At 43.9% G+C, this 17,414-nt stretch overlaps 1 protein-coding gene across 2 annotated transcripts in view; it reads left to right on the forward strand.

The window, feature by feature from the left end:
* MCU (mitochondrial calcium uniporter) overlaps window positions 1-17,380 on the forward strand; it is an 84,819-nt gene extending 67,439 nt beyond the window's left edge. The window contains exons 2-8 of one of the 2 annotated variants that reach the window (XM_027692982.1): window positions 4,495-4,564; window positions 8,568-8,738; window positions 9,214-9,318; window positions 11,804-11,964; window positions 12,449-12,652; window positions 14,177-14,293; window positions 15,386-17,376. In XM_027692982.1, the coding sequence (XP_027548783.1) occupies window positions 4,495-4,564; window positions 8,568-8,738; window positions 9,214-9,318; window positions 11,804-11,964; window positions 12,449-12,652; window positions 14,177-14,293; window positions 15,386-15,463 (906 nt within the window). In that variant the 3' untranslated portion in view covers window positions 15,464-17,376. Of the gene's footprint in view, window positions 1-4,494; window positions 4,565-8,567; window positions 8,739-9,213; window positions 9,319-11,803; window positions 11,965-12,448; window positions 12,653-14,176; window positions 14,294-15,385 lie in introns of both variants that reach the window. The other variant, XM_027692983.1, reaches the window with a different exon arrangement.
* Window positions 17,381-17,414: the final 34 nt, after the last annotated feature.

Raw genomic sequence — 17,414 nt, forward strand, 5'->3', positions numbered from 1 at the left:
TGAGGGGTCTCTGTGAGGGCTGTGTGGGGTGTCTGGGGCTGAGGGGGCTGTGTGGGTTGCCCAGGGGCTGAAGGGTCTCTGGACAGAGTTGGATCCTGGATAAAGCGTTGTAATAGGGTGGGAATTTGCGTTAATTTCAGTCTGTTTCTTGTTGTTGTTTACTCTAATTGGCCGTAAATCAGCTTTGCTTTAGTCCAGTCTGTTATGCCAGCAAGGACTGGTGAATGATCTCCCTGCCTTTATCCTTTCATCCTGCTCCCGAGGAGTGAGGGAACAGCTGGCTGGGCAGCTGGCCCCAGTCAATCCACCGCAGTTAAATGTACTTAAATCCAGTCAGAGCTTACGTGCTGGTGCAAAAATACTGGCTGTGGTGATAAGTCACACATCCCAGCCCTTGGACAGCAGGTTTCTGGTCAGGGCATGGGTTTTGCTCTGTATCTCCTTTGCTTTGCTAACAGCTGGTGTGAAGGGGAAGGAAAATGGGAGGACAAAAAGAGACTCAGTGACTTAGGATCGAAGTAATGTTTTGGAGAGAGTGAAACGTAACAGAGTTCAGGAGCAAAAGTAGTTGGAGCCCTGAAATGAGGGAAAGATGGATAAATGGAGCTCTTCTTTGAGGTGGGTAATTTGGTTACTGTGGCTGCTTGGGAAACCTCGCAGCAATTCTCATCACTGAGATTCCAGCTGGGAGGTTTTAGGATAACAACCACTTCTAGAGCCAGGAAAGACAATCAGTGTTTCATGCTATGAAAGTCAGGATGGAGGAAAATAGCTGTTGCTTGTTGGAAAAGGTGAGCTGCTTCGTGTCATACTTAAGGCAACCTCACTTAAATGAGGCCCTTTTCTTAATTTGTAAGATAGATTGTGCTGCTGGCACTTGCAAACGTGTCCCTTAAAGGTTTCACTTGTAGTGAGAAATTTTTATGCAGAGAGTGCTTTGTTTTTCATAAAGGCTCTGCAGCTTTTGCTGCACTGGTGCTCCAGGTAATGAGTTAGCAACATCTTTTACTTGGTTCTAGATTGATTTTTCATGCTTGGTTGTGTTTTTTTTTCTGGACAGCCTCTTTTCTGATCTTAATTAGAGTTTGGAGACTCGATCTCCCAAAGTTGTTACCATTCCATCATTGATAATTGCATAAATGGAGAGCAGGAGCTCTGCCACATTGCTCCCTCTTTTCCTATCAAAGAGCACTCACTGGCAGCTAAAGGGCTGATTTTTCCAGCAGGGCTTTGATTAACTTTGTCACCTATGGTGGTATTCAGAAAGCTACATTAGGACCTGTAGAGATGTTGTTATTTTTACCTTTGGGTTGTCCAATATAGGCTTGGACAAGGCTGGAGGAAGCTTTAATTTTGGATAAGGGACTGGAATTTTAATCGTTCTGGGAGCAAAGCTGCTGCATAACCCTGAGCATCTTAACGTGCATCTTACTGCAGCTAACAGAGAAATGAAAGATCCCATGGATGTGGAAAGTGAATTCCTGAATATGTTCTCTTGAGACCCAGGAAGTTATTCTGGTGCTTAGAGCTTCTCATTTCAGTGGTCTGGCTTTGGTGGTTTTCACACTCCAAATATTACTTAATTTGGAAGTGGTGGACAAGTCTGTCTGAACTGAAGCCTGGATGTAGTTAATTCTACACTTCACTGCCGAGGGAAGGGTGAGCTGACGACTCACTGATGGTGAGATCTGGTCAGTAAAGCTTGAAACAAGTTCCTCTCTGCCCCGTTCCAGTCCCCAGCCTCAGCTTTCTGCCGTATTTCTACATGAAGCTGTTGAACTGCAGACATCAGGTAAAGGGTTCAGACATTTCTCTCCATCTCAGTTTTCAAACAGCAGTCTCCCTTCAGGAATAAAAATGATGGATGATTATTTAAGCTCTTGCTAACCTTGGCTGGCAGATCATGACATTTCTGTCTCTGCTGAGTTTGAGTTCATTTGTTCCTTTTTTCTTTTTTCCTTTTGCTGGCCAGTGGAGAATGTTTTTGTAGATAAGAAATTCTACCAGCAGCACGTATCACACTGCACAGTCCAGGGCTGCAGGAGTGACAGATACATGTATTTTAACAGCATCTCTCCTGTAAAACATACTGGCAGCACAGTCCTGGGGGGATTAACGGAACAGAGGGGTTCAGCCCATGTTGGGATGCAAGAATTGGCCAAGAGGTTAAATCCAGGGACACCTCAAGAGGTTAAATCCAGGGACACCTCAAGAGGTTAAATCCAGGGACACCTCAGCTTTTTGATGAGTCACTTAACAAGCCCTGTGTTTTCAACCTGTTTTGCCTTTTCCCCTGTTCTTGCCCCTGTTGAATGAGGACAGGAGGCTTCTGGAGGGAGCTGGAGCAGAGTCAGGTACTCATAGCCTTGAGGTAAAGTCTCTGTAGGTGCTGCCTGATAACATCTTCCAGTTAGATGGTTATTTTGCAATGGGTTTAGTGGGGTTTAGGATTTTTCTGCAAACTGCTACTGGCTTTTTGGGCTGCCGTGCAAATCTGGAGGAAGGCAGGCTCTTGCTGTGCAGTGTTTCAAAAAATGGGCAGTTAATTCTGTGTAGAAGGGAAGAGTGAAGCACTGAAAACCACATATCAGTGGCAGCCATGCCATGGGATCAGATCAAACAGGTACATAAACAGTCTTTGGGGTAGTGCTCTCTGACAGGAGGGTTTGTGTGAATTCTGCCCACTTATTATTCTATCTGATACTATTTTTAGAAGGATTAAAATTCTCCTTCTTAGGTAAAAATTGGTTCTGAGTCTTGTCTTGCATGTGGTGCAGCTTCTGATCATTGAAGCTTCTGACTTTTTTCATGATATAATAGTGATGTCAAGACAGTGAAGCTTGATTTGTCCACCATGTGAGACTGTAGCTGTGTTTTCTCTCAGGTAGTTTTGAGTTTTAAACCTGTTTTTTTTCAGGTGGGGGCTGGTCCTGGTTGCTCAGCAGCAGCACACAGGTGTCTGTCAGTCGAGTTGCTATTTTTCAAATGTTAAAAAGACAAGTTTGCCCTTTGGTTCACAACATTCAGGGGGGTTTTGAAACATTACTTTTGCCAAAACATGCAACTTCCTACTTGAGTTAGAGCTGTTTAATGCTCAGTTCTCCTTTCCTGTGAGCTGCCTGATGATTCTCAACCATGGGAAGCTGAAAATGCTTTCCTCCTCGTGAGGAGGAAAATTGAAAATGACTTGACTGATTTTCATTGTCAAAACTGAAAGAAATGAAAGCACAAAGTGAATTTCTAAAGCTGACAGTGCAGAGACCATCAGGGCCAAAGGTCCTGCATTCAAGAAAGATTAGTTGTGAAACTATCCTTGGTTTGCATAGCAGGCTTCAGAGGGCAAGCAAAGGAGCAGTTAAATCTTATTTTAATTAGATTATTGAAGGCAACCTCGCAAAATATAGAGGTCTGGACTATTTGGTAGAGAAATTATCAACAGTGTGGGTTTTGTTTGCAAACTTTCAATAGAAATTTTCTTAAACAAGCCCTCCCCGTGAGATACCTTTGTAGGAACATTGGTTTGGCAGCTGTGCTTTAGCAATCAGCAAAGAAAAAAATATCCCAGACCATAGGAATGCCCAAATTGGAGTGCAGCTGTTGAAAAAGCTGAGGCTAGCCACTGAAATACATCCCACCATAGACAGGTGAGGGCTGCTTTTGTGCCTTATTTAGTTTTAAAACAGGGCTCTTTTGTGCCAGAGTTAAAATTTTGCTGTTGGGGAGGATTAGTGTATAACTAGTATAATTTATTCTAAGAGATAGACTTTAAATCAGTCTGATTCCAGATTTCCATGGACAGATGAGTCCCTTGCCAGGATTGCAGAGTATATAAACCATTCATGCACTCTCTTTATTGGGCTGTTGTGGGGTTTTTTTTATGGCTCAATATTACAATTATTGCTTTTTATCTTGGAACAATTTGTTCTGTGAACAGGCGTGTTTACTACTTGTGTCTCAGAGTTTGGTTTCCCTGTGTAAGGACAAGGAAAAAGGCACGTTGGCATGGAAAACAACCAAAGAGAATGAACCTCTTAATGCACAAGTCTGTGAGCATCCCCTGAATTACGCTAAAACTTCTTTTTTTAACCTTTAAAGACTATGCTTTTATGTGATTTCTGCTTTTTATGTCTGCGTAGTAAACCAGATTGATTTCTTAAAACTGATTAACCATGTGGCTTTAAAAATACACGATACGTTAAGGAAAACAAACCACAGCTGTTCTGTTACAGACTCTCAACTCCGTGTGTGGAGAGTGAGGTGTGTGGAGGTGAACTTGGCTGAGGGGGGAAACCCTGTGGGGTGACAGATGGGAAGAGAAGAGGCTGTTCCTGCCAGGTGCTCCTGGTTCGTGGCCACCCCTGCGGTGGACGGGAGGAAGCGCCCGGCGCAGGCACTGGGGAAGGGGCTGGCGGGAGGGGGACAGGAGGTGGCACTGGGGTGCGATCCTGCCAGACTCTGAACATTTGTCCTTTTTGCTGTGCTCGCGTTTTCCAGGTGCATCCGCGGCTGTCTCCTTGGCAGAGCGTGCGGGTGGTGTATTGCAGTACCGTAGTGCCCTCTGATGGTGAGTACACACGTGCGGCAACTCCGGGCTCGCTCGGGCTTCACTAACTTCAGCTGCCTTCCCTGCCCCCTTTTCTGGTTGAGGCTTTTTTGGCAGCAGTCCAGTCTGGAGCTAAGGAAGCGACAGAGAGAACAGCGTCAAGAAGGATTAAGGCAACGGTCAACTTTTCTACTAACTGTCCATACAAAACTGGACAGGCTTTCTAAAGAAAGGCGGGATTGCGTGCAGCTGTCTGGATCTCTTTGCCAGGCTCGTCCCTGATGTAGCTGTGAGGTCTGTGTGATGCTCACCCTCCAGGGTAAATGTCCTTCCTGAAGGGAGGGGTCAGACCATGGGCCAGGCTCTGCTCCGTGGTGCTGAGCAATGGGACAAGGGGCAACGGGCACAAACTGATGCCCAGGAAGTTCCACCTGGACATGAGGAAAAACTTCTTCACTGTGCAGTAACCGAGCACTGAACAGATTGGCCAGAGAGGGTGTGGAATGTCTCCCTCACTGGAGATATTCCAGAGCTGTCTGGGCACAATCCTGTGCCATGTGCTCTGGGATGACCCTGCTGGAGCAGGGAGGTGGGACCAGATGACCACTGTGGTCCCTTCCAACCTGACTCAGTCTGACCCTGCCTGCCCTCTTGGCTTCATTTATGTAAGAGAAGTGCAGTTCATACCAGCTGTGTGCTGGAGCAGTGGAAAGCATCATTCGCTGCAGTGAGTAAGTTGTGAAGCCAAGGCACCGTTGTTCCTTTATTTAAATTCTGGGACAGCTCAAACATTAAGCTTTTTTGGTAAGGTTGTCAGAGCAAAAGGATGCACTGGTGGAACTTTAAAAACCTCTGTGTGCCAGAACGCACAGAAGAAAGGAGCTTGCTGCCTGCTTAACATGGGCATGCTGTGCACGGAGACTGGAGCACTTGTGCTGACTGACACGAGCAGGGAGTGCATCCTCTCCCCATTCAGGCTTGTTAATAAGGCCTGGAAGCTCATAAATTAAGGGTTCCAGCACAGTCACTTCCTCTACCAGGACAGTGATGTGGGCAAACACAAAGAGAACATGACTGCTGTGGAGAGCTCCAATAAAAACCTGAGGGATTGAACAGGTAGAAGTGCAGAGGACATGTAAGGTTGGGAGGATGATGTCGGTGTGCCTGGTATGATTTTACCTCTTCTTGAATATTCCTTTTGTTATTTCTTCCAATAACTTTACTGTGCATTGTTTTGACCTCATGTATTGCTTAATCCTGTTCTTTGTATACTTTTGCTTATGCAAAACCAGAAGTCTTTAAAAAAAAAATACCTATGACCTGTTGCTGGTTCACATGTGATTGAGTCAAAACTTTGTGGTGCTTGGATGAAACTTGTACCTCAAAACAACCTCACACTTCATATAGAGTGTAAAGCTTTTAAAATTCTCCCTGGTCTTAATTAGCAGCATTCCTGGCCGGGTTGTAGGTGTCTGTAAATGCACACTTGTATACAATTGCTTTCTTTTACTTGTCCCATGTATTTAAATGCTGGCTTAACAGTGAAGATGGGCCCAAAGGGTAGCTCTGTAATTAGTGAGATGCCAAATGCTTTGTCCACTTAGTAACTTGTGAAGTAGATGCAGATGATGCTCAGGGCTGTGGGAGCAGAGGAGAGCGAGGCAGCCCTATCACAGGGGCTGGTTGTGAGTGTTCCTGGCACTGTCTGCTGCTGTCGGCTTGGTTTGTGTTATTGACACGTCCTTTGGATTTCTTTCTTTTCTTTCTTTGCCTCTGAGCTCTTCCCTCTTCAATGCAGTAAAAATCTGACCAGCGTTGCTTGTGTGGGAGGTGCTGAGAGGATCAAACTGGAATTGTGGCCTTTCCCCACCAGCAAATTAAGCTAGAGAATTACTTTTACAAGGAAAGCATAAAGCAGCTGTATTTTCAGACTTAGTGAACCCTGTCTTTTGAAGGGAAATAATTTGGTCTTTAATACTTCACCTAAGCTGGAAATCCTCAGGAAAGGCTTTGTGTGTGCTACCAGCGCTGGTGACTCTTAAAATGCAGCAGCAGGGCTGGTGCTGGCAGGCACTGCCTCCAGAGCTGGCAGTGCTGGAGCTGTGCTTGTGGTGTGGTAGCAACAGGGATACACAGAAAGTGTCCATGCAAACATTGTTATCTCCTGTGCTCTGCACAAACTGCCTCACTGCCCCTGTGACCCAGGCAGGGCTTTAAATCAAGTGTGTGTTCCCTGGTTATGTAAGCACAAGTTTGTTGCATATGCTGCTCACAGAACCAATGAATTCTATACTTAAGTGGCTGTTTTAAGCTTCTAAACATGTGGATTGCTCCTTCTGAGCCTATCACAAGTGTAGCTAATGCTAATCTATTTCTTACCAATCTCTTGTTCAAATACTTGAGTGAAAAACCAGAAAAATCTGATAGCTGGTGTCATAACAGCTGCTGATAAGGAGCTTGAAATTCTGTCTAACTGTCCAAAGAAATTGGCAGTTTGCTTTATTTCTTCCCGGGAGAGATCTGTCTGTTGTCTCTGAGCTCTAAGCTTCAAAACACTAAAGCTACTAAAATCCTGGCAGGTGTCTGAGTCTTGAGAACAGACATTAATAGGTTTGCAAATTCTGGGGCCTCTTAGGATGCTTTAGGTGTCCCTACTTAGTCACTTCCACCTAGTCCTTAAGGAATTCGGGGTAGCAATCCTCTGGAAGAGGGAAAAACCCTTTTCATGCTTGTTTTGGTTCATGAAGGTGGATGACAGTCAGCTCAGAAGCCCACGAGAACTCTTCTGGCTTCATTCAGGTGCACTTGGTGCATCCTTTCTCAACAACCAGGAGCCTCCCGTTTCGGAAAGGTGTCTCCAAGACCTGTCCTAGTCGTTCCCTTTGGAAGTTAAAATAACATTATTTGCCTGTCTTTCTTCTCATGTTGACTTCTCTGACTAGTTTTGATGTTAGCTGCTTAAATTGACTTAGCATGTCAATCCATAAGTTTAAGTAGTTGACCAAAGCCACACCAGGTGGGAATACTGAGGCAGATGCAGAGTGGGTGGGTGTGACTGCACCATCCTTGAGACGTGGAGACTCTCTGAGCAACAAAACAGACCGTAGGGTTTTACATGAAGAGACGTATAAAAATCAAATCATTTTTAGGTGCTCTGCTATATCTTAGCAACTACTACCCTTGAGGACAGCTTTGACTGGCTGTGATTGAGTAGAGGGCTTTGGAAAGGTGAACTTTTAACTTCTCTGTGCATGGGTGTCCTGAAGCACACGGAGCAGGGTTGTCTTTCTGGCAGTGAAGTCATAACCAGCTTACAGTTCTTACAGGTCACTACTATGGATTTTAGAGAGGTGCACTGGAACCCTTGAGAATGCTTTGGAAAAATGCTCCTGGCAGAACTAAAGAAATGGGAAAATCTTGTTCTGTCTACACCTAAATAGTAATGTCTGTCTCGAGAAGTACAAAGAGTATTGATCCCATGAATTTTAGATGAAATGACCTTGAAGCCTGAACTCAGAGTGCTGCTTCCTACAACCTCATGCTCCTGACTGCTCTCTTAAATATTTGTTGCCTCAGGACAAAGTGGAGGAAACCAGAACTAAACAAGAATAAAAACGTTTAAAGTTGATGTTTGCTAATATACACAGTCTGCCTTTGTCTCCTGGGCTATTAATCCCGATAAACTGCAGTGTTTTGTCTTCCATAGTCCAAAATGTTTTGATTCTCAAAAACTAAACATACTGTGCAGCCATGTTTTGACTTTTACGTATCATGTTGCCTTTAGCATAAAGGTGACTGAGTTTAGAGTAAATAACTTTTCTGCCAAGTTAATGGGAGAGAAAACCTCAGATATCCCTCAGTTTTTCTTTGATGGACACACGTCCTGATAAAAACCAGAAGTTTAGTCTGCTTTATATTCAGCTTATGACCGCGTTTGCCTCTTTCTCCACAGGGCAAATAGAGCACTACTATGAGAAGATGTGTTAATTTGTAATGATCACCTTGTATTCTTGTCATGTTTTAGAAGTGACAGTGGTTTACCAAAACGGGTTACCTGTGATTTCCGTGAGTCTTCCGTCCCGACGTGAGCGCTGCCAGTTCACCCTGAAACCCATCTCGGACTCTGTGGGGGTGTTCCTACAACAGCTGCAGGCAGAGGACCGAGGCATTGATCGGGTTGCAATCTACTCAGCAGGTACTGCTGTTTACAAACTCATTGATTTACTGCTATTTGCAGCCAGCTCGTTGCTTTTGAAGTCAAAGTTTGCTGGGGGGCGAGTTCTTCGACTTCAGTGAAAAAGCAGAAGGTAGAAATGCCCTTCCTAGAGTAAGAGTATTGTTAGCTATCCCTGTGTAGTCCAGTGTGCCAAGGAAATCAGCCCTAACAGAGGTGTTTCATGGTGAGTTTCCTCCTATTTAGTGGGAAAGCTGCAAGCTGTGCAACCTACTTAGAGGTTCTAATGGATCTGCAAGGAATTGGGTGCAAAAGGTGGTACAAGGGAAGCAGGATCTTGTCTTAGTTCTGAAAACTGAGTCATGTTTCACATTTCCTCCATCCTGATGAAAACTGTTGTCTGTGGGAAAGGACAGAAGCCAAACAGCTGGGTTTGGGGTGGTGTTGAAGTCCTTTATTCCTGCTGTGTACCAAGTGGTCTGTGCTGTCCTTACAGATGGCACACGTGTGGCCTCCTCCACAGGCATTGACCTGCTGCTGCTGGATGACTTCAAGCTGATCATTAACGATGTCACATACCATGTTAGACCACCAAAGAGAGGTAAAGCAGCCTGCTTCTGGCAGACATCAGCAATACATTTCAGTGTTCACTTCCCTGCTTAATTGCAATATGCTTTATTAAGTTATTCAGGAACGTGAAGTGGTATTTCTGAAGGGAAACGTTGCAGTTTCTGATCCTGCCTTTGGTGCCTAATTTAGTGATATGTGAATAATCAGTGATGAAAAGCAGATATTCATTCTGCTCAAAGCCATGCCCCCAGCCCCCCCAGGAGGGATAAACAAAGAAATCCAATTCCTTTTCATTTCTAAAATTTTCAATTTTTTTAATTACTGAAAAGTAATTTAATTAATTCTGAAGGAATACAATACAAAATGGGAATTAAATTGAGACTTAGATTGTCTGGTTTGGAAGAATAAATTGTTGTTTCTCCTGACAGTTAACATTGCTTCCATTTGAGTGTGATCCTTTGAATATTGCAGATAAACCTCGAAACAGTCAAATAAATGAGACCATGCTCTCACAAAGTTGTGTTAACAAGAATCAAATAGGAAGGGAAACCGACCTGTTTTGAATCAATGAGAAAATCCATTTCAATAACGTGCTTTGGATGCGTGTAATTTCCAAGATGTGAAAACTTGTGAGAAGCTTTTGAGACACTCCAGCATTACAGGTGGAGACAGGAACTTGGTGTTTTCACTCGGGCCTTGCACCTCTGAGGGACTGCAACAAAAGGGGCAGCTTTGGAAATGCTGCTCTGCTTGTCTCACAGTTGTGGGGGATTTTCGTTCTGTTATTGTTGTAAGAAATACTAATGTTTGGGCCTTCCACTAGATAATGAACAGAATCATTCATAAGGCAAAATCGGTGATCATTTAATCATCTTGACCAGCCTGAAGAAGGCAACGTATTAAAGCAAGTTGATTGTCAGAAATCAGGAGACTGACCACATCTTTTGGGTCTGAGACCACCCTGGGTGGATGATGTCTGGGCAGACCTGCTGATATGTGCCCTCCTCCTCCTCTGTAGCTGTAGTTGGCTTCCAAAGGCCTTTTTGGAAAGGAAAATAGTAAAAATGTACTTTAGCATTTTATTGTTCACAACATAAAATTGCCAAGGGGAAAAAAGAAATTTCTGACTCAAGGAAACTTTGTCCCTGATATTTGGGAGACTGGAATTGGGAGTGCAGCATGGGGTGAGATGCTGTTTCTCCTCAAAGTGTGGGGTAGACTGACCTCTACTAGAGATGGATTTTTCCAGTCTCATTAAAACACCTTAACAGAAAACTCTCCATTGAGACTGGACATCTGAATCACTGGATGTCACACACACAAAGGAGTTGCTCTGCTCTGTCACCCCTTGTAGGATACACCCATTTTGCACTGATAGGTGAGCTCTGGGGTCACCAAGGCTGCAGGAAATCATTGCCTAGGATACACTTGCCAAGGAGATTTCCATAGTTAGTTTGTTTTAAAATGAGTGTGCCCTCGAATAGGCATTGAGATTAGTTCTGTTAAACTTTTCAGCTATTGCTTTTTCATTTTCACAGGATCACCTTGTGTGTTTTAGAACGGAAATGCCACAGCACTGTCATCTTAAATACTTTTTGATGGTCACTCCAGTAGGAACATGGGTTTTCCTTCACAGGGGAACAGGAACCCCTTAACTGAAGGGGGATATAACGTGCTCTGTGTGCCTTGGCATAGACAACTGAGTCATTTCTTTCCCTGAAGAGCTGCTGATCTTAAAGCTTAAGCTGCCCATGTCTTTTTGATTGGTAAAATCATATTTTGAGACGATAACCTCAGGTACAAACCCAAGGATGCTACAAAACTATTTTTTAAAAAATGTATTTCTTTATTTGGCTAATGTCAAGATCCTTTTCCTTTAAATTGAAACTTATTTTTTGCATGTGGAGTGTGTAACACAGTACCACTAGTCACACCTCCTTTACAAACTTGTGTGCTTTAACAATCCTTTTTATGTTGAAATGTAAGGGTAAAGGTGTTTTTGGGTCATGGCCCTGCCACTGTTTCTAAACACTATGAAGGGAGAATTCACTGCTCACAGAATATTGGGAGACAGTTCTTGACATTGATACTCAGAGTAATGATCATGAGACACTCATGGGGTCACTAACCCTCGGTGTTCAGTTGCCATCATCAATAACTGGGGCTGCCAACAGTCTGGGGTCTGAATTCTGACTGTCTTGACAGCTGCTGTGATGGATCATAACTAGTTTAGTTTCATTTGTGCTGTCTATAAATATGGATCAGAAGCAGCTGTTGATATCTGGCATGCTTAATAGGATGTGTTTCTTTTTCTTGTCCTTATGAAGTTTTTAGGAGTATCCAAGAGTAAAGCCTGGTTTTCTTTTAAAAGTATCACATTATCTGAGAGTGGTGGAGCTCTTCCAAAGACTTCATTGTTGAGCAGATAGTTCTGTACAAACTAAGAACAGTTTCTCGAGGGTGTGTGAGAAGTCCTGTGGGTACATGTGTGTCAAGCAGTGTCTGTTCTTTCCTAGAGCTCTTAAGCCATGAAAATGCAACGACGCTGAATGACGTGAAGACGTTGGTTCAGCAGTTGTACACAGCCCTGAGCATCGAGGAGCACCAGCTGAACAAAGAGAAGGAGCTGATAGGGAGACTAGAGGAGCTGAAGGAGCAACTAGCACCACTAGAAAAAGTGAGGAGTTCCTCAGTGTGTTTTACTCATTCTCTAAATGCAGCCTTGATTTATTTCAAGGTTTTAATTAGGTCCCTGCCACGCTTCAGATAGTTTAAAGATCACTGAAGCAGAAGGCGCACCAAGTGTTTACCAAACCATGTCTGTTCTCTGGTTCCTGTGGAAGTATTTTGTTTCTTTGCTTTAAGTAATCGGAAATGAACTTGTTAGCAAATAAAGACTGGGGCTAATGCAACAGAACATCTCTGGACATAAAGAAATAAACACCTTTGTCAGGCATTCAGAGCATACTCAGAGTAAATATGGATGATGGCCACATACTGATGGAAAAGAAGTTTAGGTTTGTTTGCATAACTTAGACTCAACTCATGTTTCAAACCACTTAAAGTTACTATTAATATAAAGTACTGTTTTTTACATTATCTCCTAACGATATTAACACAATTATGTTTGAGACTACAAGGTGCGTGTTTGTCTCCTGCAGGTAAGGATGGAGCTCAGCAGGAAAGCAGAGAAGAGGACAACCTTGGTGTTGTGGGGAGGCCTGGCCTACATGGCCACTCAGTTTGGGATTCTGGCCCGCCTCACCTGGTGGGAATATTCTTGGGACATTATGGAGCCAGTCACCTATTTCATCACCTATGGTAGTGCCATGGCAATGTATGCTTATTTCGTAATGACCCGCCAGGTAGGACTTGTTGTGCTGCCATTGCCCCTGCAGTAGAAGGCTTCCTTTGGGCTCTCCTCCCTGGGAAAATAGCAGAACTGGGCCTCTTAGGAGCTGCTTTGCCCCTTCCTTCTCCTGTCGGAACCAAGATGCTGCTTGTTTCATTTTTGGTGGGGTGTGGTTGTGGGGTGTTCTGCTGCTGATTGTTGCTTGGTTTTCTGGTTGTCTGACCAAAAATGCCTTTATGTGTTTGGTGACTGACTGCTGTAGCTGTACAGGTTTATCTGCTGACAGATATGGTCAGAACAGACAGATATGGGTGCATGAGGTACCTCTTGAGTTTGAAGGAAGCCCACCCCTCTGACATGGAATGTTGGCCCTTTTCAAGAGACCAAGGTTCAGGCATCTTGTCGGAAATGCTTTTGTTTAGGCCTTTTATGGGTCTGGCCTCCCATCCAGATGAAGAATCCTTCTCTGGATCCTTGTAATTGTGACAGACTCTGTGTGGATTTTCTAGTACATGGTTTGTCTCATCCCTTCCTAATCTCACCTAAATAATGAGGGAGGGAGGACTCAAAGAGTCTCTACAGTCACAAGACCATCAGAACAGATGCTCTGGGTGTTCCAGGTGGTGTCCCGGGGTCTCTTAGCTGCATCAGTTCAGGGGCAGTATTTATAGCCTTTTCCTCTCTTTCTTCCCCCAAACCTGTTGGTGTTGGAACCCTGAAATGTGTTAGCTTTTGTTCTCTCTGCATGGAAGGACTGGGACAGGAGGAAGGTGATGGTACCTCACTGCTGGAATGTAACAAATGCCTGACTGTACTGGGGCTGGCTGGGCTGCAGTTAATGTTCCTCAGAGCTGCTGGGATGGGGCTGTGTTTGGGATCTGTGACCAAGACAGCCTTGATAACCCACCAGTGATTTTGCTGTTGCTGAGCAGTGCTTGTACAGCACCAAGGCCTTCTCTGGTTTTTATTCCTCCTTGATCTACCCTCTGCCAAGCCCCCATTCCCCACCCCTGGGAATAGGCTGGAGGTGGGTGAGGAGCTGTGAGGGGACACACCTGGGACAGCTGCCCTAAGCTGACCAAACTGGTATTCCCTGCCCTATAACACCATGGTTTGTTATAAATGGTGGGGGGAGTTTCCCCAAAGCAGCTGTTGCTCAGAGCCTGGCTGGGCATTGATCTGCTGGCAGGAGGTGGCAGGTGATTACTTTTGCATCACTCTTACATTACTGGCTTTTTTTCTTCAGTTATTAAACTGTCTTTATCTTCACACTTAAGTTTTTATTGGGTTTTTTTTCCCCCCTTTGGATTCTCTTCCCCCATCCAGCTGCAGGGGGGTGAGTGGGTGGGGGCTGAGCTGCTGGCAGGGGTCACCCCCACACTGTGTGAGCTCAGACCAGGCTGTCTGGTCTTGTGCCTTTGCTGTCAGGAACTACTCATGCTCTCCAAACACACCTGAGCCATCCTGTGCTGATGGTGTCCTGTGTTGCATCCCACTGTGGCTTTATTCTTATCTTTTCTCCTATTTTTCTCTTTAGGAATATGTTTATCCAGATGCCAGAGACAGACAATACTTACTATTTTTCCATAAAGGAGCCAAAAAGACACGATTTGATCTAGAGAAATACAATCAACTCAAGGATGCAATTGCTCAGGTAACAAGAACTTTTCTGGAAAAAAGACCAAGAAATTAGTGCTTGCTGGCTCTTAGTTACTATTAATAGACATACCTCCAACAAGAATGAACGTACTTTAAGTTCTCAGCCCATTTTCTTGTCAGAGCCCCAGCACAACCACTGAGTTAGCTTTGATATTCCCAGGAATAGAACTACTGGATGCGTAAATCAACCTGAAACACTTGTCTGTATCCATCTGTAAGGGCCCTTTAGAAACTGCTGGCAAGTCTTGAGTTGCTTCAGACACTTCATGCCTCAGAGGAGCCTAATTCAAGATTTCTTTTCTTCTCAGCTCCTACACACCAGATGGATTTAGTGAGGAATGAAGACTTGCATCCATTCAGTTCATGTCTTCCTGACATAGCACTTCAGTGCACTGGGTTGCAGTGCTGGAAAACCATGTTCAGAAAATGTAGCTGTATTGTTAGAGGCAATGGGGGGCAGATTTCTCAGATTCTGGAGACAGACACTTTTTGGCAGACTGTCCACATTGTGGGATCTGCTCAGCAAAGGACTCAGGCAGAGACCTTTCCTCGTGTTCCTCTGAGCCTTTCTGCAGAAGGGTGGCATGAGCAGAGAAAGCAGAGCTACCACGTTCTTTTGCACAGCTCTGTATCATCCCTTTATTCCCAGGCTCTAGAAATGACAGTGTAGGATACGCAGGGCAAGATGAGTCTTCCCCCTGCCTTGGAGAAGGAACTGCATAAGGAATGTTGAATACAGATACTCTTGGGTGTTTTCCTTCTCTTCTATAATCAACCATCCCCAGTAATCTAGTTGGGGTGTTGATTTGGCTTTTTGAGTTTTTTTTAAATATTCCATTGAGTTTATGGGGCTCAAATCTTCCCTACCATATTCCTTGAAGTGGCTGCATGCAAGTTCAGAGAAGGACAGCTGAGAATGATTTTCCCAGATAAGAGCTTGTGACTTTGTTTTACTCTTTAAACACTTTCCTTCTGGACAGGAAAACCAAGGAAATAAGGAGAAGCTTTCAGTTCTCTGAAGGGAAATGATAATGAGGGGGAAGGTGTGTTGGGAGCTTTTGCTTCATAACGTGTCTTCTACTTTCAGGCAGAATTGGACCTTAAGAGGCTTCGAGACCCACTGCAGGTTCATCTGCCCATCCAGCAAATTTCTGAAAAGGACTGATCAGCGAAGAAGCTCTGAACCCCGGCCAAAAACCTGTTCATAGCTCTTGCCTTTTTTAATTAAAGCATTGCAGGTGGAAGCTGGGAGGTGGTGTGGGGGGTGGAGGGTTTTTACCTTTAATCAAGACAAAGGACTGTAAAGGGGGGGGAAATCTCTTAAATCTGGAGATGGGACATTGTGGAATGTTAGTTCTGAAAAGGGCTTGGCAAATAGTCATATTTTGCAAACTGTCTGAGTGGCAATTGTGTACAAATACAGGATTGGGGGGTTCATGGAAAGAATGTAATGCTGGGGTGTAGGGGTGTCTTCTTCCAGCTTTGCAGGGTCTGCCTCTTGATAAGACACCAGCAGCCTGCTTAGCTTTTTAAATTTTCCTTTACCTGATTCCAGTCTCTCTTTCTCTCTCTCAAAAAAAAAAACAAACCAAAAACAACAAAAGGAGAAAAAAAAAAGAACAAAGAATCCAAGCCACCTGGAGCTCTGGCTGGTGATCAGACCTTGCCCTCCACCACCATTAACACGCACACTTCTGGTCAGACCTGGTCTCTTTTATAAAAGTTACTACAAGACTGCTTTCTACTGGAAAACCGTGAGCTTCCCCCTCCCAGCCCACCCCCTGTGCTCCACTGACTTCCTCCTTTGCTTATTTGTAGCACAGATTGGTTGTAGCCGAGTGAGAGAAGGAATGAGTTTTCTTCTGGACATTTGATAATTGATATTTTGGATTATTCCATAATAACTATATAAACTTTGCATCCCGATGCCCTTGAGCTCCTTCTAGAAATCCACGGCAGCATTGCATGAGAGGTTTTTTATATTCAGTCTTAAGGGAGGGAGATTCCCCTCTTCCTACCCCAAATCTGATAGCCACCTGGACTATGAAATTATGAAGGCTTAAAGGATTACAAAACTGGGGCAGAATCATGACTCCTGCTTTTAAATGAACAGTTTTGGAACATGGAGTAATGAAACTGGATATTTGACTGCTTGTCCAATGGGATAAAAGGTTTCATACATGGTCAAAGCATTTTCCTTGCCCAGAGGCTTTTTGAGAGCCTGGGGCTTCTTACAGTGCAAGACATAGAACTTTGATTTTTCTAGCACTTTCCCCCGATTAAGTAGCTTTAAATGAACTTTATGTCCACAGGTCAGAATTTCTTAGGAGTGGCTAATGACATCTCTTGTTCTTAGCTAAAAAGAAATAGAGGAAGGAAGGTCAGCCCATTGCCTTCTCTCCTGGCCAAGGCTGGCTGGTTTCTAAGCAGATAAAACATCTCTTCATTCAAAGCAGGTCAAGTCTGGTTTAGCATCCTGCTGATAAATGCTCTGGAGACAGGATGAAGGTGGGAGAAGGACACTAAGCTTTATATACAGAAAGGTTGGCTGCTCTTTTTGATGTTTCACTACTACTCCTCACTGTGTCATGGAAAGAGGCTTCTGTTTTTTTGGAGAACCAAGTTTTAAAAACAAAAAGGAAAAATAGGAAAGAAAACAATTCAGTATTAATTAGACTCCAGGTGCCTTGCAGATGTGGAAACACAGCTGGGATTGCTGCCTCTTCTCACTCAATGGCATGTTGGACCGAATGGGTGCATGTTTCTAGTTTTGTTTTTCTTTTCCCTTCCCCTTTCCTTCTGTCTTTCCATTTAATTACATTGTGTGATTATTTTTTATCTGTTTTATCCTGTTTGTGTGATGAGTTTTAAAGGGGAAAAAAAAGTGAACACAATCCTGTAGCTGAATCCTTGGTGTGTGTTTGGGATGAGGGAGGGAGCATGGAGAAAAGTCCTTCTTTAAAAAAAAAAACAAAACAAAAAACAAAAAAACTGAACATGTGTAAAATCCTGTATCATTTATGAAATATGTATAAAAGAGCAATGTACTTCTGGAACAATAAATAACTATTCAATTTTTGAACGGGTGCTCTTGAATAATGTTATTTTCCCCAGCT

This window comes from Neopelma chrysocephalum, unplaced genomic scaffold (genome assembly GCF_003984885.1).
Source record: "Neopelma chrysocephalum unplaced genomic scaffold, ASM398488v2 Primary Assembly neopelma1_89, whole genome shotgun sequence".
NCBI classification, from domain to species: domain Eukaryota; kingdom Metazoa; phylum Chordata; class Aves; order Passeriformes; family Pipridae; genus Neopelma; species Neopelma chrysocephalum.